General features: G+C 37.1%; 1 protein-coding gene across 3 annotated transcripts in view; it reads left to right on the top strand.

Moving 5' to 3' along the window:
* igsf11 (immunoglobulin superfamily member 11) overlaps positions 1 to 24,868 on the top strand; it is a 130,691-nt gene extending 105,823 nt beyond the window's left edge. For 2 of the 3 annotated variants that reach the window (XM_079610248.1, XM_079610249.1), the window contains 6 exons: positions 3,834 to 3,997; positions 15,290 to 15,497; positions 18,759 to 18,914; positions 22,008 to 22,130; positions 23,366 to 23,513; positions 24,207 to 24,868. In XM_079610248.1, coding sequence (XP_079466374.1) covers positions 3,834 to 3,997; positions 15,290 to 15,497; positions 18,759 to 18,914; positions 22,008 to 22,130; positions 23,366 to 23,513; positions 24,207 to 24,681 — 1,274 coding nt within the window. In that variant the 3' untranslated portion in view covers positions 24,682 to 24,868. The remainder of the gene's footprint in view (positions 1 to 3,833; positions 3,998 to 15,289; positions 15,498 to 18,758; positions 18,915 to 22,007; positions 22,131 to 23,365; positions 23,514 to 24,206) is intronic. The other variant, XM_079610250.1, reaches the window with a different exon arrangement.
* Positions 24,869 to 27,396: the final 2,528 nt, after the last annotated feature.

The raw sequence follows: 27,396 nt of genomic DNA, 5'->3' as shown, positions 1-27,396 counted from the left end.
CGGATTGTGCTTTTCTCTGGAAAAGTCGGGTTGAAACACACACACACACACACACGCACACACAGTTAGTTTTGTCACTGTGTTGGGACACTGGTGAAAAAACAGATGAATATCACCATGGCTATTTATGGAAAATAATGTTTCTGAAGTATGCAGTATGCATATTGTGTGCACTTTGCAAATTTCCTGTATAGCCAGTTTAAATGTGCACATTATCAGTATGCATATTTTCAGTTTGCATATTTTCAGTATGCATATTTTCAGTTTGCACATTTTCAGTTTGCATATTTTCAGTATGCATATTTTCAGTTTGCATATTTTCAGTATGCACATCTTCAGTATGCACATTTTCAGCATGCACATTTTCAGCATGCACATTGTCAGTATGCACATCTTCAGTATGCACATTTTCAGTATGCACATCTTCAGTATGCACATTGTCAGTATGCACATCTTCAGTATGCACATCTTCAGTATGCACATCTTCAGTATGCACATCTTCAGTATGCACATTGTCAGTATGCACATCTTCAGTGTGCACATTTTCAGTGTGCACATTTTCAGTATGCACATCTTCAGTATGCACATCTTCAGTATGCATATTTTCAGTATGCACATCTTCAGTATGCACATCTTCAGTATGCATATTTTCAGTATGCACATCTTCAGTATGCATATTTTCAGTATGCACATCTTCAGTATGCACATTGTCAGTATGCACATCTTCAGTATGCACATTTTCAGTATGCACATCTTCAGTATGCACATCTTCAGCATGCACATCTTTAGTATGCACATCTTCAGTATGCACATCTTCAGTATGCACATCTTCAGTATGCACATCTTCAGTATGCACATTTTCAGTATGCACATCTTCAGTATGCACATTGTCAGTATGCACATCTTCAGTATGCACATCTTCAGTATGCACATCTTCAGTATGCACATCTTCAGTATGCACATTGTCAGTATGCACATCTTCAGTATGCACATCTTCAGTATGCACATTTTCAGTATGCACATCTTCAGTATGCACATTGTCAGTATGCACATCTTCAGTATGCACATCTTCAGTATGCACATCTTCAGTATGCACATCTTCAGTATGCACATTGTCAGTATGCACATCTTCAGTATGCACATCTTCAGTATGCACATCTTCAGTATGCACATCTTCAGTATGCACATTGTCAGTATGCACATCTTCAGTATGCACATCTTCAGTATGCACATTGTCAGTATGCACATCTTCAGTATGCACATCTTCAGTATGCACATCTTCAGTATGCACATCTTCAGTATGCACATCTTCAGTATGCACATCTTCAGTATGCACATCTTCAGTATGCATATTTTCAGTATGCATATTTTCAGTATGCATGAAACCAATACCCAGATGACCTACTAATGTATGTTAGCCAACATATGCAGTTTACAACAGACCACACTATGTGAGATACTGTATCCCACAGTGCAATGCACTTGATGTGTGTCCTTCCATTTCCATTGTGACAAATAAACTAAGTAATATCAGCGACACTTTTAAAATCAGTTTTTGACTTAAGTTTAATCAGACTGCCAAAAGTGAATGCTTTTTTTACATTAATAATTTTGATTCCAAAGATGATAATTTGACTCAAATTAAACATCTATATAGTGCCTGTTGCATACTGCGATTTTATTTCGACTACATTTAACATTGCAAACGGCATACAGTTGCATGCTTTTTTTAAAAGTTGTGGGCGTTTCAATCATAACTTGAAATTAAACATCATATTAACAAGTTCACCCTTACATATAATCAGATATAGTAAAAATGATGCTTTTTTTGTTGTTGTTGATAAAACATAATTTAGTTGTACAGAAGAAATATTGTGAATGCTTGTGTTTTATTAGTCGTTGTTACAGCAGAATTAACATAATGAGGTCATGTGGTACATCGGTGAAATGTTTATCATGGAATAATGTCTACTATTTTCAGTGCATACTGTGCAGTTTGTAGTATACTCCATCCTGAGCACAGTGGACTTCATGTATTGTGCAGCTGCTGAGGCTCTGTCTTCTTCCCACGTGATTGGCCGGATGATAATCATGTGATATTGTGTTAACGAGGCTCGGGAAACATGAGCCTGTTCATCTCCCCTTAATTAGAGGCATTGTGCTGTTCGTTCAGATGCTAATCCAATCAGATTCATGAATGAGGATGTTCTTTTTTAAAACAAACAATATATCCATAAATAGCGTTAAATATACACCTGGTAAAATCATGTTTTTATAGATGATATTTGATTGCAGGGCATGAGTTCACACACAACACACACACAGACCTGCGAGGATGTAACCCAGACGTGTAATGTGTTTAGCTCATGCAAACATAAGCCGTGGTTGTGTATCATTAGATTGTGTCTGACCCAATCACAGCATCACCAGGACGTGACGACTTCTTTTACCCATCTGGCATTTACAGGCGTAGTCAAGGTCACAGATCAAGGTTGAATCACTGATTTTTACTTTTCTTTAGATTTTTTAATTTTGAAACGGTTTCATATGTTTGATTAATATGCAGAAAATCTTATGCCCTTTTATAAAGTCTTGATGTAGTTTTGTCGTCTACTAGAACATGTTTTCTGCTGTAATGTTGATTATTTTCCTCATATTCTCCATTGTTGCGGCTCCTCTCTTCCCAGTCTGTCAGTAACGCTCTGTTTACTTCCTGTCTCTATGAAGCCCCGCCTTCTGAAAAGCACACTGTGCTCTGATTGGCTTGAGCAGTGTGCTGTGATTGGTCGAGTGCTTCGAGTGTGTTTGGGAAATGTCCCGCCCCTTTCCATAACCACCAGTTTAACACACTACTGACTAACTCAAGCAGGCCCCGCCCCTTTATTCTGCGTATGAATTATTATAATGAGGAATATTGTGACGTGTTTGTAACTCGAGACTACAATGGAGGCGTTTCAGGAGTTCAGAAACACTGACATGTGAAATTCTGCAATGCAACTCGATCATCTCAACGAATATGATTAGATGATCGGGTAAATATTAAACTCGATCGTCTAATCATATTCGGTTTGATTATACCTAGAAAAAAAACGGTGTATGGTCGCTCTGCATTAAAAAAACTATTAGGGAGTGTTTTTATCACAGCTTGTGAATGTTTTAAATTAGTGTGTGTGTGTGTGTGTGTGTGTGTGTGTGTGTGTGTGTGTGTGTGTGTGTGTGTGTGTGTGTGTGTGTGTGTGTGTGTGTGTGTGTGTGTGTGTGTGTGTGTGTGTGTGTAAGAACTTGTTCTTAACTGACTTGCCTGGTTAAATAAAGGTTAATAAATAAACACTGATATCGAGAATAACTCGGAGCTTTTTCTTTATCACACACTAAAGAAAGATGAACATGCACAAGCAGATTACAGTTCAAACTGGAGAAATGAGAATATGGTGCAAAAGTTCATTTATTTCAGTAATTCAACTTAAAAGGTGAAACTAATATATTATATAGACTCATTACATGCAAAGTGAGATATTTCAAGACTTTATTTGTTATAATTTTGATGATTATGGCAGATTATGAAAACCCCAAACTCAAAATTAGAATATTGTGAAAAGGTTTTCATAATCTGTAATCCATAATCATCACAATTATAACAAATAAAGGCTTGAAATATCTCACTTTGCATGTAATGAGTCTATATAATATATTAGTTTCACCTTTTAAGTTGAATTACTGAAATAAATATTCCCATTTGTCGAGTTTCACCGTTAGGTTCTCTGAGTGTATCTTGCGTATGCTGTGTGTTACAGTACTCTGTCTCTGACTGGTGGTGTGTGTTCCTCCTGCAGTGTGTGTGCGTGCGCTGGAAGTGACGGTGAGCCAGAGCAGTGTTCAGGTGGCCCGCGGTCAGGCCGCCGTCCTGCCCTGTACCTTCTCCACGAGCGCCGCGCTCAATAATCTCTACATCATATGGATGGTCACGCCACTGGCCAACGCCAACCAGCCAGAGCAGGTGAACAACCACCACACACACACACACACACACACACACACACTGATCTGAACACTCGCATGCATTTAACAGACATATGAAACAATATTCAGCGGGAAACCATTTCGAAGAGTGCTTGATAATATCCATAAGGATTAACCCTCACAACGCATTCACAAAGTGCACACAATCTTTGGGTAAGCTTCATAACGTCATATTTTACTAAAACCATATGTGACCCTGGGCCACAAAACCAGTCACATGGGTCACAATTTTGTGAAATGAAAGCTGAATAAATAATCTTTCCATTGATTTATGGTTTGTTTGGATAGGACAATATTTGGTCGAGACACAACTATTAGAAAATCTGAAAAAAAAATTTAAAGATTGAGAAAATCTCCTTTAAAGTTGTGCATTTATGTTCACGATTGTGCTGCATTCACTCACAAAAATACATGTTTTATATATTTACAGTAGGACATTTACTAAATATCTTCATGGAACATGATCTTAATATCCTCATGATTTTTGGCATTAAAGAAAAATTGATAATTTTGACACATTCAATGTGTAGTTGGATATTGCCACAGATATAAATGCCTTAAAAGTGACCATGTTTTTACTACTGTAGATTAAACAGCATTTTGTTACTAAGTCTATACGTACATATTAATATTTTAACTTAACATCAATATTATTCTGCAATGTTTTCAAACAAAATACATACATTTTACTTGCATAAGATACATTCTTCATGCTGCAATGGTTCATCAATGTGTGAGAAGTCCCAAAAGAGTGTGATATATGGGAAAGAAGCTAAATATATTTTACTAAAGTATTTTTGAGACTAAATCTACTGTAATGTCCAGAAAAAGTCATAAACTTTGTGTAAAGCCACATAACGATGACCTAGAACACAAACGTTTTTAAAAATGATTACAATTTATTATTTTATTAAATTATTTGTATTAAAATGATTGTAAAAACCTGAATAAATGTGTATTTTGATAGTCAGATAATTTTTCCCCTTGTCATTTATTTTATATCTTATTAGATTAATTGCTTTATATATATATATATATATATATATATATATATATATATATATATATTTTGAGTAAATAAAGAATAAATTCACTGAAAGCAAGTCATAATATTTTATGCAAATTGCTTCTCATGTAAATGTATCCTGATATCAGGACATTTAGATATTTTTACTGGGAAACAATGCACAAATATGGATACATTTTTTCCATTGTTTTATTGAATGCATTATTCCGGGTCAAAACTGACCTGAATGCATTGTTAAAGTGAGCTATGATATTATTGATTAGGAATATTTCTTGCCAGCAAAATAGTTTAACACATGCGCTTGCTTGAATGCAAGTTAATAGGAAACTCCCCATCATGCACCTGTTCTCATGTCAATGCAACTGCAGGTGTGATGCTACACAACTAGACCGCTCGGATCATAATCAATAAACATGTTTTAAGTATAGACTCCTTCATTGATTTTATTAGTTTTGTTGCTTGAGTGTTGAACAGTGTCTCACATTTCATGGTTTCCACATTTAGTCTCCCCCCCCCCCCCCTCCCCCCCCTCCCCCGTCAAGTCTCTCTTTGAAGACAGCATGTGACTGTCGTCTTCCTGTGGAGATTTTGCACCTTCCCCGTGTTCATTAGCGGACTGAAGAAGCTGAAATCAGGAGTGTGTGTGTGTGTGTGTGTGTGTGTGTGTGTTGGTGATTCATTAACTTAAAACATGACCGTCATCTGACTTTGTGTACGGATGCGGTTCAACACCCGGTAAATACAGCAGCCCTTCACAAACATTCCCATGTTTACCGTACTACTGGTGGATTCATTCAGAAACGCCAAATAAAAACTGCCAACCAGGGTCACGGCACCAGAAATCATCCAGAATTATTTTCACAGGGTTCATACGAGGTGCTTAAAGTACTTAAATTTGACTTTTTGAAATTTAAGTCTTGGAAAACCCTTGAAAACAGACATATTTCTGAAAAGTGCTTGAATTATTGGAGGGCATCAGGCTTTATTAGAAAATAGTGTTTAATTTTATTTATAAAACCATTTTTTCACACACATCTGATATTGATATAGAGCCTTTTAGCATGGCTATGAGCGTCATATTGCTCATATAATTATTCAAGTATACAGGTGAAACTCGAAAAATGGGAATATGGTGCAAAGTTCATTTATTTCAGTAATTCAACTTAAAAGGTGAAAATAATATATTATATAGACTCATTACATGCAAAGTGAGATATTTTAAGCCTTTATTTGTTATAATTGTTATAATTATGACTGACAGCTTATGAAAAACCCAAATTCAAAATTAGAATATTGTGAAAAGGTTTTCATAAGCTGTAAGCCATAATCATCAAAATTATAACATGCAACTGTCTACTGTTAGTTCATGCCGGTAGTTCAGGTCCATTAATTAATATTAACAGATTATAATTTTTTGATTTTAATAATATTATTAACTGTTGAAATTAACATTAATTAAACGTATTTAATTATTTTTTAATATTAGTTCATTTTAACTAGGGATGCATGATAGATCGGCCACCATATCGGTAACGGACGATATATGTTAATTTTTAATATTATCGTTATCGGCCCGATAAGAAAATTTGGCCGATATCTTAAAGCCGAGAAGATATTTTTTGATAAGTGAGATCTCTGATTGTAATAATGGATTGTAAATGGACACGCTTCAGATGTGCACTGTTCTGGTTTTAAATTGCTTGAAATATGATTGAAATCACTTCAAAAAGAAAAATATGAAAAAAATATCGGCTACATAAAATTATCATGAGAACATCATTATAATTGTGTGGATTGAACATGGAACATGGATTGTTTTTATAATCAGTCTCGCAAAAATTATATACAAATTTTGATTTAGATTTATCGGCCAATATATCGGTTATCGGCTTTAAAATATAAAGACCTATATATAAATATAATATATAATATAAAAAACCTTTCCACAATATTCTAATTTTGAATTTGGGGTTATCATAAGCTGTAAACCATAATCATCAAAATTATAACAAATAAAGGCTTGAAATATCTCACTTTAGTTTGTAATGAGTCTATATAATATATTAGTGTCAGCTTTTAAGTTGAATTACGGAAATAAATGAACTTTTGCTCCATATTCTCATTTTTTGAGTTTCACTTGTATGATACAGCTTTCATTCTTCACGTCTATACACACACACACACACACACACACACACACATCTTTGTCATAGTATCCTTTAAATGGTCATTGCATTGCATGTGCTGCACTTTATTTGTACCATTTTGTTGTATTATTTGTATTTATTTATCTATTTACCTTTTGATGATTTGAAAAATGATTAAGATATTGATTGATCTCTGATTGTCGTCCTTGAAAACCCCAAAAGTAGTGCTTGAAAAGTTTAATTTGACAGTATCTCTGATACGAACCCTGTAGTAATAGTTTGTTGATGTCTTCTGCATTAGAATATAATCACGTTCATTATTAGCAGACTAATGACACTTTCCTAGTTGAGAAGATGTTGTTCATAGCTAATTAGAGAAGTGCTGATTCGTGCATCACGTGTGTGTGTGTGTGTGTGTGTGTGTGTGTGTGTGTGTGTGTGTGTGTGTGCTATCGTAGTTATTCAGCGCTAGAGCTGATTTTACACTTGAAAGGTCAAGAATTCACACCTGAACACCTCAGTTGCCGCTACTAAACTGTGCTAAGATCTGATTGGACGAGCCACATCTGAAAATAGCTGATGTAATCACACCTGTGTGGTGAAGTGTACAGTGATGCTCAGGTGTAACTCACACTTTGGTTCGTTTGAGATGTGTGTAAGTTCACTAGCTGGAAACTCTTCTCGATGTTTTGCCCTTGCTGTTATCTTTACTGGACCATCCAAACTCCAGCATCTGGAGCGGCACATGTAACAGCACACGCGTGTGTGTGTGTGTGTGTGTGTGTGTGTGTGTGTGGGCTTCAAACGCAGAGCGCAGGTTTATCGCCTCATCCTTTGATTCCGTCTGATTTATTTTCATGAATGACTGCAGGCGAAACCTCATTCACCTGCTTCCCACACACACACTTACCTATATACAACTGTGTGAAGATAACATGAGCACACACACACTTACCTGCCTGTAACTCTGTATGTGACCTAAACACACACACACACACACACACACACCTGCCCCCAACTGTTTTAACCTAACACGCACAACAAACGATCTTCTGCACTAATTAACTCAGAGCTGCACAGGCCAGAACACAACAGCTGCTCGTTACACAAGCACAAAACACACACACACACACACACACACACACACACACACACACACGTACGCATACACATGCATGCATACACACATACACATGCACTCGCGGGCATACACACACACACACACACACTCACTCACTCAAAGGCACACACGCACACACACAGGCACACTCTCACACAAACACACACACACACACAGGCACACTCTCACTCACACACACGGGCACACACACACATACACACACAGGCACACTCTCACTCACACACACACACACTCACAGGCACACTCTCACACACATGGGCACACTCTCTCACACACACACTCTCACTCACACACACACGTGCACACACACTCTCTCACACAGGCACACACACACAGGCACACTCTCTCACACAAACACACACATACGCATACACATGCATGCATATACACACACACACACACACTCTCTCTCACACAAACACACACACACACACACACACTCTCTCACTCACACACACACGTGCACACACACTCTCTCACACAGGCACACACACACAGGCACACTCTCACACAAACACACACACACATGGGAACACTCTCTCACTCACTCACACACATACGCATACACATGCATGCATATACACACACACACACACACTCTCTCTCACACAAACACACACACACACGGACACACTCTCACACACACACACGGGGACACTCTCTCACTCACACACACACATACCCATACACATGCATGCATGCATGCATACACACATACACACACACACACAAACACACACACTCTCTCTCTCTCTCACTCACACACACACACTGGGCCACACTCTCACTCACACACACATCTGACAAATTCAAAAGATTTTAATTTAATTTCTAATCCACTAATAGTTTACACACTATTAAATAATTACTATAATTTTTTAGAGAATTGGGTGCTGGACAGCGTATTCTATTGTTTTGTATATACTACCCTGTGTTTATATATATATATTTCTAAATACAGTTTTTTCAGTTGCTAACAAGCATTGATCAAAACTGAAGCCACTTTTTCAGAACTCATTATACAGTCGAGATGAATCGTGGCCAAAGAGTTCATCTCACCTCCAAAACTCAGTCCAACAAAACACTTCATATACGTCTCAGCGTAACACTGGCAGCCGTTCTCATCCAGAACACACACGTCACTCATAACAAACAGCCCTAAACACACCAACAACGGGGAGCATTACATAAATCATGAACTTTGAACTTTGGGTAATTTCTCACACAAATCAGTATTTCATTATAGGATAAGAATGACAAAAAGTTGAAAGAAAAAAAATTCCTGACACAATAATAATTACAAAAACGAGGTGTGTGTGTGTGTGTGTGTGTGTGTGTGTGTGTGTGTGTGTGTGTGTGTGTGTGTGTGTGTGTGTGTGTGTGTGTGTGTGTGTGTGTGTGTGTGTGTGTGTGTGTGTGTGTGTGTGTGTGTGTGTGTTGGACCAGCCATCTGTCCCGGGTGTTTTCCTGCCTGCGACCCGAGACTCCGGGAAAGACTCCAGCCTCTCCACGAGCGTACATACAACCGGCCGACATCTTTTATCTTTTAATATGACATACAACATAAATCAATCAAATGTTCTCTGATTAATTTCACAATTAATTTCATGATTCATCAACAAACTTAGATGTGGAGAAATAATATTAATATAAAGAATCCATAAAGTCCCGTCCTATTTATTTCTCATTCAAAATTCGGTTTAATTCAGGAATACATAACTTTTAATAATACATCCCAACAAACTAAAACATGTTTCTAAGAATATTTCATTTTTTGAACATTCAAAATGTCCCTCGGTTATGTGAACGATAAGGCAACATTCCATTTTAGAATTTTGCAAACATTATGTGTGAATGTTACTGAAAAATGTAACATTTAAAAAAAATGTACGTCCGATATGAATGATGTATAAATAATGTTTTTGTTCTAATGTTTTGAGAGCATTATTAAAGAGAGAATAACTTTAAACAAATAATCTATAAACGTTACCTGAAGAACATTTCTTCGTAACTTTGCCAGAACTTTCCCTGTTAGCTAGGGTGCATTATTAATATCTTTAATGATTAAATACAATACTTTATTTATTAAATATAAAGTCAGCATGGAACGGAACTGCTGATAATGTTTTCTATTGAGTGAAAAGGCTTTACAGACGAAAAAAGATCAAGTGTAGCTAATCAAATAAACACTTAACGGCCCCCTAAAATCAAAATGTCCTTTTTTTTTTAATCTTTTAGTATAAATACATGTTGGCCTTATGGTTATGAATAAACAGGTGTGCTCCAAAACAATGACAAAATTCACATTTATGAGATATAAATATTCAAAACCTACAGTCTCTCTCTGCCACTAAAATGGATCAGGGATTTTTATGATTTCTCATCACATTTTCTGTCCAATCAAACGCTCTCTAGAATCTGAAGCTCCGCCCCCTCTGCTATAAACACCACCTGGCCAAAGCGAGCGTTGACACACAGAGCGTGTGTGTGTGTGTGTGTGTGTGTGTGTGTGTGTGTGTGTGTGTGTGTGTGTGTGTGTGTTTGGCTGCTCAAACGCTTTTTATTCAGTTTTATACAGTTTTTCAACTCTACGTCGGTTAAGAATGAAATATGAAATGGCTAGAATTATTCTCATCTCTACTATTGAATCCAGCATCATCATCATCAGATCTCGGATTCACTTCCATGGTGCTGTCAGTCTGTGAGGTAAACATAACGCTATTGGCTGTTTGAAAAGGGGGAGGAGCCATTCAATATGTCCCGCCTTCACTTCCCGTTTCAGTGGAAATGACATCAACGCATCAAACAAACCTGCACGTTACAGGACACGTCAGTGGGTCTTAAGTATTTGCAGTTTGTATACTGTGCAGAGAATACATTATTTATGTACGCATGCAATACCTGGATGACTCACGCATACTAATATCTAATGCATTTGCCAAAATGTGCAGAAAGTTTCACACACACACACACACACTGCGATACTGTATCCAACAATGCATTGCACTCAACATGACCCGTGTGTTTTAATGATTTCCTTTCGACTTCTGAACATTATGTATGGCGGTGGTATCCCAGCATGCTCAGCGCCTCATATAGCATAAGTGAGGGATTTATGCCGACGTGTCTTTAGCATATGTCGACCTTCTGACCTGATTCTGATCAGATCACACTCTCCCGATGTCTGTAATCTTCTGTGTTCAGCGGCAGATTAGGACATACAGCAGATGTGTGTGTGTGTGTGTGTGTGTGTGTGCAGGTTTCCCTGAGAGATCCTTTGCTCATTTGCAAGTTCATGCATTTAATGCGTAGTAACCATTTAAACTAAATGCATTTCATGTAAGAATACATTTATGTGCGACAAACGCATGTTACGACGTGACTGAATACGTTATAGAGGTTGCAATGTGGCGGTCAATCATAGAGAAGACTGGCGGCTGAATGTGGGGCGGGGCATATGATGCGTAAGGGGGCGGGGCTTAATGATTGACAGCTCGTGATGTGGCCGGAGCCAAGTCAGTTCTTAGCGCTGATGACCATCTGTACACAACTGATGACCTCCTTTCCTCTCGAGTGTGTGGAAATCTGCTTAGTTTTCTCTCTCTGTGTGTGTGTGTGTGTGTGTGTGTGTGTGTGTGTGAGAGAGAGAGAGAGTGTGTGTGTGTGTGTGTGTGTGTGTGTGTGTGTGTGTGTGTGTGTGTGTGTGTGTGTGTGTGTGTGAGAGAGAGAGAGAGAGAGTGTGTGTGTGTGTGTGAGAGAGAGAGAGATAGTGTGTGTGTGGAGAGAGAGAGTGTGTGTGTGTGTGTGTGTGTGTGTGTGTGTGTGTGTGTGTGTGTGTGTGAGAGAGAGAGAGAGAGAGAGTGTGTGTGTGTGTGTGTGTGAGAGAGAGAGAGATAGTGTGTGTGTGGAGAGAGAGAGTGTGTGTGTGTGTGTGTGTGTGTGTGTGTGTGTGTGTGTGTGTGTGTGTGTGTTTTCCGTGTGTTTTCCTCTCTCTAAAACTTTACAATAACGTTTATTAGTTATCATTATTAGTGAATATATTAACTAACATGAACTAACAATGATAAATACATTTGTTACCGTTTTTATTAATCTTTGACAATATTAGTTAATAAAAAGACAGATGTTCATTGTTTGTTCATGTTAGTTCACACAGTGCATTAACTTATGTTAACAAACACAACCTTTGGTTTTAATAACATAAATGTTGAACTTAATATTAACTAAGATTAATACATGATGAAGAAGTATTGTTCATATTCACTACGGTAGTTAACTAATGAACCTTATTGTAGTGTTACTGAATTATTTTAAGTAACCGCACACTTCTCCTCGACAACTTTTTATTTGAGAAATCTTTAATAAGTTTGATATGAGCCTGTGTGACGTTAGTGTCGAGATAATATTATAGTTTTTATTTGGATATTTTTCAGTTTAATTTTAGCTGAAGTTTTAGCTGTTTTGTTGTGTTTTTGTCATTTTTATTAGATATATTTTGGGTTATTTTAGTATGAGTAATGTTTTCTTGGCTTGCTGAAATACAATAATACTACAAAATATTGACATATATTAACATATATTCAAGTAACGAAAATATTTATAATGGTGTTAAGTATAATAACCCTGCTATGAGCTCTAGTGTGCATGGCGTAGTGAACAGCACTAATAGGAGCTCGTCTATATCGTGCACGACTGACACACCGAGTGAAGAGTTAGGCGACTGATAACATGCATTAGAGCAACTCTCATTTTTCTTTCTCTGTCATGTATACCTATACATCACTCCCATCTTTTCCTATTACACAGCTCATATCTCACACACACACACACACACACACACACACACACACACACACACACACACACACACACACACACACTGGCTGCGGGGCTTGTCTTGATTCATCTCAGCTGAAGTGCTGCCTGTTCATTTGTGTGTAAGAAGCCCAGAGTCCATGAAAGCATCATTTACTGGTGCTCAAAACACTGTCAACTCTCTATGTGTGTGTGTGTGTGTGTGTGTGTTACAGGGGCCTCTCTGTCCTTCAGCCTCTCGAAGGCCTCTGAAACTCCCATGATCACACACACACACACACACACACACACACACTGAGTGAAGCAGGTTCCTTTTAATGTTGCGGATCACAGAAGCTTCTAACAAAGATCAAAGCCCTTTAAAAACGCTTTATAGTGTGTGTGTGTGTGTGTGTGTGTGTGTGTGTGTGTGTGTGTGTGTGTGTGTGTGTGTGTGTGTGTGTGTGTGTGTGTGTGTGTGTGTGTGTGTGTGTGTGTGCGCTGCTCATCTTCTACGCCGGCGTTCGATGGACAGTGACCAGAGCTGTGCTCATAATTATGCATATTTACACTTGTTCAATAATTGATTGTTTAGAAAATAAAATGCATCCTCAGTCATATTTATATCAATCTTATTTACACCCGTCAGCACTTGCTTTTTAACATCAGACAGAAAAGTTTTGTTAATTTCATGTTTCTGGTGTTATTTTGAATGATTTATCTGATCAAATTATTCTAAAAAGAATAGAAATGTTTGTATTCTGTAATAACTTGCTCTGTCCAGGGTAATTTACTGTTTTATTTACACCCCACACACACACAAAAACATAAAAAAGTAATTACTTGAAGTAAAAAAAAAATTCTTCGTGTCATTTGGAACGACCGTTCATCATGTGGTGTGACCAATAAAAGCAATCACTGTATTCAATTTAAAATAAAATATCTTATTTCTGTGGCTGAAATATGAATTACTGATACAGTGTGCTTAAGTGAATGGTACTTTTAAAACATTTTTATCAGTTTTATGTGATTTACAGGGAAAATAACTCTGTTAACTAGATTTAAGAAGGCAACTCTAAAATTATAGAACAAAAAATGAGATCATTATTTACAAAAACTCAAAAGAAAAGCAAATACTTTGTTTCTAAACACTTTAATTACTAAGAACTTGTAAAAATGTTAAGGTAATTCATTAATTTTAAGATAAATCACGGTCGCACCACATGACATTTTTATATGAATTTGTGTACACAACATCCTTAATGTTTGAACAATTGCACCAGGAATTTTTATTTTATTTTTTGTATTTTAAAATTAGAAAATCCTTATACATCATTGACCCATATATATATATTTCCTTTTATTTTTCTTATTCCTACTGCACTTTTCTGCATTTAATTCAGCTGAAACTTAAAGACTTCATTCAAACTTTGTTTGACAGTTTTATTACCCTTGGGTCTGCATCTGTTAAAGAAACAAACATATTTAAATTAAAGTTCAAATTACTGATTAAATCTTCCAGTGACTTGAATTGTTAAAATATTCAGCTTCAAAATCGAACTACTTCCTGCCTAGAGTGGTGATGTCACTGAAATATTTGCATACTGATTTGTGATTGGTCACTGGATGCTTAATATTCAGACATTATAATCGTTCTAAGATGCCGAGATGAGGAGAAAAGCTGAATAATGACTCTATTGTCTTCTGTAGAGCTGCTTTACAGCTGAAAATTAAGTTGTTTCATAATTTATTAATTTTAATTATTTTTCGGTTTAATACTGCTTTGAAACAATCTGTTGTTAATTAGTTGTCAAGACAACTTCATTTATACAGCGCTTTAACAATATATATAGTTTCAAAGCAGCTTTACAGTGATAATAGGAGATTACAGTAACAGTGTTTGGGCTTTACAGTAGCTCTAGATTAAAGTTATTGTCCAGATAAAGTTAGTTTTGATTGATTCACTAAAATCATTGTAAAAATCATTAGTTATTAACTTAAACTTTTAATGTGTTCTGGCCCTTCATTTGCACGACAACAGTGTTTGGTTGTTTAATGCACTATATAAATAAATGTGACTTGGTCTTTGCATTTATTTTATAAGTGAACGTTCAGGTATTAATATGTTGTTATGTGTTATCTGTGTGTGTTTGTTGACAGGTGATCATCTATCAGGGAGGGCAGGTCTTCAGTTTAGCCAATCACATGAACGGGCGTGTGGGTTTCGTGGCCACTATGCCCAGCACAAGTGCCTCAATCTTCATCAATAACACACAGCTGTCCGACACCGGGACGTACCAGTGCCTGGTCAATAACCTCCCGGACCGCGGGGGGCGCAATATCGGGGTCATCGGCCTCACTGTGCTGGGTGAGTCTCCGCAAGAGTGTGCTACTGGCTGATTGTAGGGATGCATGATAAATCGGCAACCATATCGGTATCGGCCGATACATGTTTTAAGGCGAGACACTACAGGTAAAATCTTTAACTAGCAGATATCACCATTAAACTTTCCCAGTTGATTACATTAAGATGAGGGAAGAATGTATTACAAGTTTTCTGTAATTTATTGTTTAAATATGCAAATTATGCCATATCTAATTAAATATGCGCTAATTTGCATATATATAAAATAAAAACGAAATCAGATTTTTGGATAAAGCCAGGTTAAAAAGTATTTTTTCATTGTGTTCACATGTTAGATGGGAAAAAAATTCTGAGGGATTTATGGATATCTACTTTTGTTATCCTGTAAATCAGAATATACTGTCAATAGCCTTAAAAAATTATTTTCACCATGTTTTTTGGAATAAAATGTTATATAAATCAGGTTAGGAATAATATATTTACAAATCCCTCAGTAAATGTCTTCATAATATAACTAGGCACAAGACTGGAAGGTTTGGTGTGTATCGGTGCGACTTAAGTGGAGATTTTGGACTTGGAGAATGAAAGAAAAGTCATTTTGAGAAAACGGGCTTTAAAGATTTATCATCAGCCAATGAGATTGCGCATTCAGCCCTTTTACTTTCACGATTGGTTGCTGATAAACAGGAAATGACCATATTTGGATGCGACAGCATTGTACAGGAGAGAGAGCTTTCTAACGGTGTGTGTGATGACAGGAGACAGAGATGTTGATTCAGAACGCCAACTTTTGTTGAGTTTAGGAGAAATCTACAGACGCAAACAGACAAAGTTAGTAAAATAAAGACATAAATGTGTATTTCAGACTTTTTTCACCACAAGTCTGAAAGACGACATGTTATTGAAGACAAAAATCTCAAAATTGACCAGTGAAAATACCCCGATGTTTTTGCCTGCCGTGTCTCGCCTTAAAATAAAGTTTGTCCGATACACTGTAAACCCGAATAAGTTGGCAAAACTCAAATAATTTGAGGTAATCAGTCACATCACATTTTTTAAGTTCAGAAATTGAACGTTTAAGTAAGCAGAACTAGCAGATTTTTATTTTGTAATCATACATTTTAATTGCTCTTGACATATTTGAAGTAAGCTAATTAATACACAACTTAAAATTATCATGCAATCTCAACTAAAATATTTTTAATAGTGGAAACTTAGCTAGATTTAACCAGCTAATTCAACAAATGTTACCTTGATAATTGGTTACAAAAAGCATCAGCACTGTGTGTGTGTGTGTGTGTGTGTGTGTGTGTGTGTGTGTGTGTGTGTGTGTGTGTCATGAAGGATTTGGACACACTCTTCCTCACGCGTCCTACACAGTACATGTATAGTTTTGTACAAAGGGTCAGATGATATCCGGGCATCATTTTACTGATTATGAATATAATATGGTTGTGTGACAATGGTGTTTATTGTTGCATAATGTGTCCAGTTACACATGCTGTGTTTAGTACACTAACCTGGCAGATTGCACACTATAAATATTGTTGGCTGTATGACGAATTGCTTATGGTTTGATAAAAGCATCTAACAAACGCATAAATGTAAACAGTCCTGATATTTCATTTCTCACAGCGCCACATTTTTGACTATGGGTATAAAGTTATTCTGCCGGTTATTTTGGCCAAAAAACACACAAGTATATGAATGTCAATGCCGGAAATTAATGGGTTGGGTCAAAAAATTGCACCAAAAACTCAAGACACCAAAAAGAAAAGTCTCTAAATCTACAACTGATGCCGAGATTAAAGTGAAATGTGAAAATTAATAAAAAGTGTTGAGCTTATGAATGCAACAGCCAATCAGATTAGTCACGGTTAGAAATCGCTGGTGTTTCTGACGTCACACACTACCTTGTAACCAATCAGATCAACGTGTGATCGTCAACCAGTGGATCTCTGAGTGAGTGAGTGAGTGGAGGCGGGGCTCATTTGCATATTCATAGAACCACTAATACTTAATGAGGTGAGGGTGTCGAGTTCAAGGATTTTTAAGGTGTGAAGATTTTTTTTTTTCAATGAAAAAACTTTTAAATGTGTAATTTCGGTGATTAAAGATGAGTTTTAAGGGAGACAATGATTGACTACAGGGGGACTTTAAGTATTTGACATACGACAATACAGATACAATTATCAAAATTACCCTGGAAATCAAAGTCACCATGAAATCAAAATGCAAAATATTGCAGTATTTTATTATAAATGATTTATCAGTGCACATTATGATTGTGTTAAATTCATGTTCCTGGTAATCTTGCATCAGAATAACTTCCGCTCATCTCTTCTCTTTATACACAATAATCAGCCGTTTATATGAGTCGGCTGAAACTAAATGAATTACTCATTAACAGTGACTCGCTGCCACCTACTGGTTTTAATTCAGCAATTAAAGTATCTTTTAATTTTTTTCATCATTTCTAATATCAATATTCAATGTTTTAGGTTTAAAACAATATTTCTGCATGTGTAACTGCATTCATGTCCCTCTGATCTGTGTAAACTTCATTTAATTGTTAACAGCCCTATTGTGACCAAAAAAAAAGAAAAAGAAGATGCATGCATTTAAAAAAAAAATGCAAATAAAAAATTATCAAGGAAAAATGCCCATAAAAAGGTCAAAATCAATTTAATCTTATTGGAAAAGATGATTTCTATCACTTATGCAAAATGACCACTATATAGAATATGTGACCCTGGACCACAAAACCAGTCACATGGGTCAAATTGAAATTGAGATTTATACATCACATGAAAGCTGAATAAATAATCTCTCCATTGATGTGTGGTTTGTTAGGATAGGACAATATTTGGTCGAGACACAACTATTGAAAATCTGGAATCTGAGGAGCAAAAAAATGTAAACATTGAGAAAATCTCCTTTAAAGTTGTGCATTTATGTTCACGATTGTGCTGCATTCACTCACAAAAATACATGTTTTATATATTTACGGTAGGAAATTTACTAAATATCTTCATGGAACATGATCTTAATATCCTCATGATTTTTGGCATAAATATATAAGGAAAATATTGTCTAATTATCGCTATCGATAAAATCCAAGAAAACCAAGAGATCATGTTTTGTCGGTATGGCGCACACACACACACACACACACACACACACACACACACACACACACACACACACACACACACACACACACACACAAACACACCTAAAGTTGATCTGTGTGTGTCTCTGCAGTTCCCCCGTCCACCCCGGCGTGTCGTGTCCAGGGCTCGCTGGACGTGGGCAGTGATGTGATGCTGTTGTGTGGTTCGGACGAGGGCATCCCGACGCCCACCTACGCCTGGGAGAAGCTGGAGTCGGTGCCCAAACTGCCCCACAATGCCATGCAAGGTACTAAACCCCTGCCCGTGGGGATCCCGTTTTGCCCCACATTCTCCGGTAAATCACAGCTCTTGACTCACGGTGTGGCGTGACCTCTGCCCGCCCCGGTCACCCGTGTGTGTGTGTGTGTGTGTGTGTGTGTGTGTGTGTGTGTGTGTGTGTGTGTGTGTGTGTGTGTGTGTCGTGACTTGACCCGCTATCTCTCCGAACAGTGTGACGGCTTTAGAATACGGCTACACAATCTCCACAGACACGCCTTGGGATTTCAAGATGTTTATTACTGTCAAAATCAAAATTCACTTTCATAACGCAAGCGGTTCGCTTCAACACTACTCCGGTTCTTCATAAATCATTCCTATGAATAATGATATGATCGTTAGACGTCATGTGATAAAAACAAGCTCTGTTAGTAATAATAAGAGTTTGACGTGACGTTTAACATTTTAAACACGTCCACCCTCACCCAGCAGTGTTGTTTACGTATATATTATTATGTAATTTAGAAAAAAAAATGAAGAAGCTTTGAGTTTTATATTTTCATAATTTTTGTAGTGCTGTCAAATCGATTATTTGCATCTAACATAAAAATTTTAGGGCTGTCAAAAGATTAATTACATCCAAAATAAAAGTTTGTGTTTACATAATATGTGTGTGTACTGTGTAGAATTATGATGTATAATTACACACACATTTATGTATATATTTATATATTTTATATAATTTTATACGATTTTATATAAACTCGGTGAGTTTAACAGTTTTGTAAACGAACATTATTGGCTGTTTTAATGACATTTTCGGACATGCCCATTGACTCCAATGTTAAATGGGTCCATGGCCAATTCTTTTATAGTCAAAAACTTGAGAGAGGAACCATTGTCAAAAAAATGTTGTCCACCACTCTTGTTCATCCAAAACAAACTACAATATAGACTCAAGGTGTTAAATACCGGAATTATCCTTTAACAGGCCTCAATCCCCCCCTGATATTATTTTTTTGTTTGTCAAGAAGAAGAATAGTCAAGTTATTCTCCACCAGACCTAATAAATCATTTCTATAGGGACCGGTTTGTTCACAGATGCTGGAACAGAAAACACACACCACAAACTAACTCTTGAATGACTATTTCAGATGTCTGTGATTTAACGGTACAGTAGCCTTATTCTAAAGATGGTTGTTATATTTATATGCTTAATAAATCATATGCTTTGGCCTCAAAAGTAGGCAGCTTTCACAGCTGAGACATTTTTACTTCTGAACAGAAACTGAGACTGTACTGCCATCTAGAGGCCGTCAGTTTTACTGCAACTACCACTCAGAAATTACTTGTTTTAATGCCATTTGTTTAATTACTATTTAAATATAGAGTGTGTATAATGTTACCGAGTCTCAAGAACATGTAAGGTCACGTAAACGCTTAAACTTAGTTTTTCTTTTTCCATTGAAATGGTTTACGCAAAACCACAATATATTTTATGAACACCTTTAGCAGCGTTTCATATGGACCACAAAACCAGTCACATGGGTCAAATTGAAATTGAGATTTATACATCACTTGAAAGCTGAATAAATAATCTCTCCATTGATGTGTGGTTTGTTAGGATAAGACAATATTTGGTCGAGACACAACTATTGAAAATCTGGAATCTGAGGAGCAAAAAAATGTAAACATTGAGAAAATCTCCTTTAAAGTTGTGCATTTATGTTCACGATTGTGCTGCATTCACTCACAAAAATACATGTTTTATATATTTACGGTAGGACATTTACTAAATATCTTCATGGAACATGATCTTAATATCCTCATGATTTTTGGCATAAAAGAAAAATGGATAATTTTGACCTGTACAATGTATAGTTGGCTATTGCCACAGATATACCCGTGAGTCATGTGACTGGGTTTGTGCTCCAGGGTCACTTGTGTTAATATTTTAAAATCAGGAACGGAGAAGAACTTGTGTTGACCTTCTGAAACAATAAGTAACATTTAAAAACTTAAAACGAATTGTTGACCGACGTATAAAGAATGTGTGTGTGCTTGAGAACATTATTAAAGGCCAGATAACTTTGAACAGATGTTATATTATATATGCATATTGCATAACCAAGAAAATATATTTAAAAAATCGGACATTCAGGGAACATAAGGCAAGACACCCCAGGTGAAGAGTAAAATAAAAAATTAAAATAGATATCACCATTAACCAGTTGATTGATTACATTAATAATTGCAACAAAAACACTTTATTTTAGGGTGTCATTGTTACAGTGTAATTATATATTTAAGTACTGAGTAATATAAGTAACAACATGTGCTTACTATAGGGTTAGGGTTTGGTTGAGGGTTATTTGCATGTAATTATGCATAATTTACTGTTATTACTATGGTACGTACATGTAACATATGTAACAAGGACACTGTAAAAAGTGTTACCAAAATGTTTTACAAGTTTTCTGAAATGTTTTGTCTAAATATGCAAATGACCCGTTATCCAATTAAATATGCACTAATTTGCATACATTTCTGTTCTAAAACTAAAATCTGAACATTGAATTAAGCCAGGTTCATTCGTTCCTTGTTTCATTTTTTGTATATAATGTTTTTACAGAAGGGATTTTGGATCTTTCTTTTTTTTTTTTAAACACCATAAATCAGAAAATACTGTAAAAAGCCCAAAAAAACTAAAACAAAAAACAAATCACCATTTCTTTAGGAATAAAATGTTGTATAAAATCAGGAAAACCAAACCCTTCTGTAAAAACCTGCAGAATATCGATGGAGAAAAAACTTATTTTGAGAAAACGATCTTTAAAGATATATGTAATTGAAATCTACAGACGCAAATAGATAAAGTGCTCTAGAAGATACAGTTAAACGTGTATTTTGGATGTTTTCTGTCCACTAGTGTGAAAAGTGCCTGTCGTGTCTCGCCTTAACTGGGAACATTAGAAACACATTTTTGTTAGCTGGGTTTAACAGCCATGAGAAACCCTTAACATTTCCAAGTTTGTGGTGAAGTTGTTCTCCAGCAGAGCTCATGGATGATTTCTACAGTGCGTGATCAGTCTGAGGTGTTCACGAGTTGATTTGTGGTCCTCAGATCAGATGCAGGGTACGGTGACGCTGAGGAACATCAGCACCAGCACATCTGGACTGTACCAGTGTTCGGCGTCCAACGCCATCGGGAGGAGCACCTGCGTCCTCAACCTGCAGGTCGTGGCCCGTAAGTCTCACACACACTCGCTCTGCAGCTCTTATTAAAGGGATAGCTCACCCAAAAATGTACCGTATTTTCCGGACTATAAGTCGCTCCGGAGTATAAGTCGCATCAGTCAAAAAATGCGTCATGAAGAGGAAAAAAACATATATAAGTCGCACTGGACTATAAGTCACATTTATTTAGAAATTTATTTCACAAAATGCAAGACCAAGAACAGACATTTAATCTGGAAAGGTTATTCAGCTGCACAACAGCACACAGAACAACAGCTGAATAGTGTCCGGTGTGTTAGCGTAACACATTAACAGTTATTCAGCGACACAACAGCACACAGAACAACAGCTGAATAGTGTCCGGTGTGTTAGCGTAACACATTAACAGTTATTCAGCGACACAATAGCATAAAGAACATATATCTGAGGCTGAATAGACTAAACTAACATTATCCAGCGAGTCCAACAAGTTAGCGGGTCAGCAAGTTCACCAAGCTCCCGATCTCATTCCTCAACACTGAATCCATTGAGTTCTTCCTCAGTGTCGCTTCTGAACAACTCCGCTAACTAGAGCGCCCTCTCGCGGCTGTAGACGGTAATGTTTTCTCTTGGTTCATCTGTCAGTATGAATTCATTTTGATATATAAGTCGCACCTGACTATAAGTCGCAGGACCAGCCAAACTATGAAAAAAGGAGCGACTTATAGTCCGGAAAATACGGTAAACTCTGTCAGTAATGACTCTCCCTCATGTTGTTCCCCGTCAGACTTTCCTTCATCTTCAGAACACAAATGAAGATATTTCTGATTAAATCTGAGAGTGTCTCACTCCTCCATAGGCTTCTATTGTAATTGAAACTTGCCGGCCCAGAAAGTTAGTAAAGACAATGTTTAAAATAGTCCAGCGGCTCAACCTTAAGTTTATCAAGCAACGAGAATACTTTTTGTGTGCAAAAAACAAACAAAAATAATGACTTTATTCAACTCTTGATGTTCTTCTGTGTGTTCCTCTGAGTGAGTTCACGTAGTGTAACAGCGCTTCTGGGTTTTTTTGTCAGAACGGAAGCTCACTATTGGCCAGCATCACACACATGACCAGCGTCGGCCAATAGTGAGCCTCCGTTCTGATGTACAACCCCAGAAGCGCTGCGCTGTTACACTACGGGAACTCACTCAGAGGATTTTCATTTGTGTGTGAATAACCCTTTAAACACTGACTGTGGTCTCTGTCTCTGGCGTGTGACAGCGCAGCCTCAGAGCGTGGGTCTGATCGCAGGAACCGTCGTCACTGGGGTTCTGGCGCTGGTCATCTGCTCCTTACTGGTGCTGGTCACGCTCTTCTACTGGAGGAACAAGAACAAGTACGAGGAGGAGGAGATTCCCAACGAGATCAGGTGAAATGTTTGTATATTTGCAACACTTCAAATATCTTAGTAATCAACATTTTTAAAGGAGTAGTTTTAAATTTCTCAGTTGTTTTTGGTTGATTACTGATCGCAATGCATCATGGGATTGTAGTTATTTCCCTCACTAAAGTCAATAAGCACCTTTGCATTTTTGTCTGATTTTCAAATCAAAGTTTATAATCAAATCGAAAAATTAGAATATCATGCATTTATTTCAGTAACTCAACTTAAAAGGTGAAACTAATATATTATATAGACTCATTACATGCAAAGTGAGATATTTCAAGCCTTTATTTGTTATAATTTTGATGATTATGGCTTACAGATTATGAACACCTTTTCACAATATTCAAATTTTGAGTTTGGGGTTTTCATAATCATCAAAATGATAACAAATAAAGGCTTGAAATATCTCACTTTGCATGTAATGAGTCTATATAATATATTAGTTTCACCTTTTAAGTTGAATTACTGAAATAAATGAACTTTTGCACCATATTCTCATTTGTCGAGTTTCACCAACGAAGACTTTTGAAATGAATGGGAAAAAATACGCCCCTGAAAACATGTTCACCCGGACAGCAACATAGATCCGGCCCACATCTGGGTACGACTCTATATCACTGTAAGGGTAGGCAGTGTTGATCAGATTCTCACAGCTAACTCTGCTTCCTCACACAGGGAGGACGATCTCCCTCCGAAGAGATCATCATCAGTCAAAGCGTTCCAGGCCGACGCCTCGTCCTCGGAGAACGACACGCTCACGTCCACCAACACCTACAACAGCCGCTACTGGCACAACCCCAAGCCCAACTACGACACCAACTCCTACACGCGCTACAACGGCGACACGCGGCAGACCTTCACCGGCGGCTCCACCGCCCCCCCGCGCCCCGCGTACGCTAACGGCAGCCACACCCTGCCCCCGCCCAAGACTTTAGTGGTCACGACTAACTCCGCCCCCTCGCCACCCGTCATGACGCGCAGCAACGGCTCGCTGAGCCTGCGCCCCCCCGTCACGACCACACCGGCGGTGGCGCACGGACAACAGCACACACACACACACTCGTACGCCGTCAGCCAAGCCACGCTCGAGCGCATGGGCGCCGTCCCCGTCATGGTGCCGGCGCAGAGCCGAGCCGGATCCCTCGTCTGACGGACGCGAGCATTAAAACTCTTTTATATAACCTGAGTTCAGCTGATGCCAACTAAAACTGCTCTGTTAACATCCCAACGCCCTTGTTTTTGATATTGCCTGGTTGCTTAGTTTGTTTGTTCTTTTTTTTTTTTTTTTTTATAAACTGGCTTCGCTACAGGCAGAAAAAGGGCCCGTGAGCGACAAATACACACAAAAAAATAAAAAATAAAAATCACGTGATCTACTGTACTTCTCAAACCCAAGAGAAAATATCTGAATGTGCATGATGCTTAGTTTGATTAGATCAATGCGGCTGTTTTGTACTACAATTTTATTGCTTTTGAACACTGGAATCACAAAATGGAATATATGGAAGCTTGTTTCCGCCACGGTAATTAGCCTAATTGCGACTTTTCATAATCACAATTTAGGGTTTTTTTCTCACAATTGCGAGTTTTGCTGCATGGGTCAAAATTATCCATTTTTCTTTTATGCCAAAAATCATGAGGATATTAAGATCATGTTCCATGAAGATATTTAGTAAATGTCCTACCGTAAATATATAAAACATGTATTTTTGTGAGTGAATGCAGCACAATCGTGAACATAAATGCACAACTTTAAAGGAAATTTTATAAATTTTTTTGCTCCTCAGATTCCAAATTTTCATTATTTTTATCTTCGACCAAATATTGTCCTATCCTAACAAACCACACATCAATGGAGAGATTATTCATTCATCAGATTTCAGATGATGTATAAATCTCAATTTTATAAAATTGACACATAAGACTGTTTTGTGGTCCATGGTCAAATATCGTAATTACCTTTACGAGATGACAACATGTGACATTCTATTCGGAGCTGCTCAAGTCCTCAAACACAGAATTGCATTATGCATTTCTATAGCAACACTATAATAAATCTGCAGTGGCCATGAGGAACAAGTCTGAGCTCTTAGAAAAGTCTGAGTTTACAAGTTGCAATAAGTGCTCAAGTCCTCGTAGAACTTGTAATTACAAGTCGGAATCTCGTAATTACGGTAATTCCGACATGACAATAATACACCTTTTACATCTCGCAATTCTGACTCTTACCAGAATTCTGACTTTACATCTCGGAATTTTGACTTTTCTCTGAATTTTGATTTTACATCTCGCAATTCTGACTTTACATCTCGGAATTCTGACTTTACATCTCGGAATTCTGACTTTACATCTCGGAATTCTGACTTTACATCTCGGAATTCTGACTTTACATCTCGGAATTTTTACTTTTCTCGGAATTCTGACTTTACATCTCGGAATTCTGACTTTACATCTCGGAATTTTGATTTAACATCTCGCAATTCTGTTTTTTCATGGAATTCTAAATTTATATTTGGCAATTTTTACTTTTTTCTCGGAATTCTGACTTTACATCTCGGAATTTTTACTTTTCTCTGAATTCTGACTTTACATCTCGCAATTCTGACTTCTGATTTTACATCTCGCAATTCTGTTTTTTCATGGAATTCTAACTTTATATTTCGCAATTTTTACTTTTTTCTCGAAATTCTGAGTTTACATCTTGGAATTCTGACTTCTCGACTTATTTGTTTCCGTCACGGAAAGAAAAGTTATAAAATAACTTTTTATCTCACAATTCAGACTTTTTTTCTCACAATTGTTATAAACTCATAATTGCGAGTTTACGTCTTTTTTCCAAAACAATATAATTGTAAGATATAAATTCAGAATTTGTGAGATATAACTTTTTCTCTGAATTCTGAGTTTACATCTGGGGAGGTTTTCCCCCCCCCCCCCCAAAAAAAAAAAAAGGTAATTACTTAAATTTTCATGTTTTTTTTGTTTTTTTCACTCAGAATTGTGAGATATAAACTAGAGTCAGAATTATGTTTTGTTTCCGTAGCAGAAATAAGCTTCCATAGAAATAAGTGTGCGATTTAATGCAAGAATGATCCATTTCCTCCAATCAGAATCAGCCTCAGTACCTTTGACTTCAGTGTGACAGTATTACTGCGGGACAGATGAGCTGTGTGTCGTCCTCATGTGCGTTTGGGTTCATTTGAAAAGAAAAGTCTTACTTTGATCTGTCTTAACAATCCTAATCCGACACTACTGACTAGAGCCGTAGTCTACCTCTAAAACACTACAGATAGAGTCTAATCAATAGTGTAGTCTCATCACGACGTACTAGATCAGAACTACAGGAAATCCACTTCAATCGGGTGCTGCTTTCAAACAGGTAGTTGCATATTGTCCTGTGTGTTTTATGAAGGATTACTGAGAAACGTTTGATGATATTAACACATTCACGGTTTATTTTGTTCATTTGTTGCTTTTTTAAATACTGTAAATAATGTAACTACTTGTAGAATAGAATGTGAATTAAAACATTCTTTTGCCCAAATCTCACTTGTGATTTTTTTATCAGGAAAAAATCATATTCGATTGAACGGATTAATCTCATCAAGGTCAAGAAAGTGACTAAATGCATGTTTGTTTGATCATGATGAAGCACATCTGCTGTAATTTATACTCGTTATTGTTCATATTATTGCACAAAAGTGTTTATATCGAGTTTGTGTGTGTGTGTGTGTGTGTGTGTGTGTGTGTGTGTGTGTGTGTGTGTGTGTGTGTGTGTGTGTGTGTGTGTGTGTGTGTGTGTGTGCATGTGTGTGTAAACACCGTCTGTCTAAAGGTCGATGTTGTACAAATAGTGATTGAGTGT

The sequence above is a fragment of the Phoxinus phoxinus genome, assembly GCF_949152265.1.
Source record: "Phoxinus phoxinus genome assembly, chromosome: 4".
NCBI classification, from domain to species: domain Eukaryota; kingdom Metazoa; phylum Chordata; class Actinopteri; order Cypriniformes; family Leuciscidae; genus Phoxinus; species Phoxinus phoxinus.
Note: the sequence above shows the minus strand (reverse complement) of the source record. Positions and strands in the feature narration are given on the sequence as shown.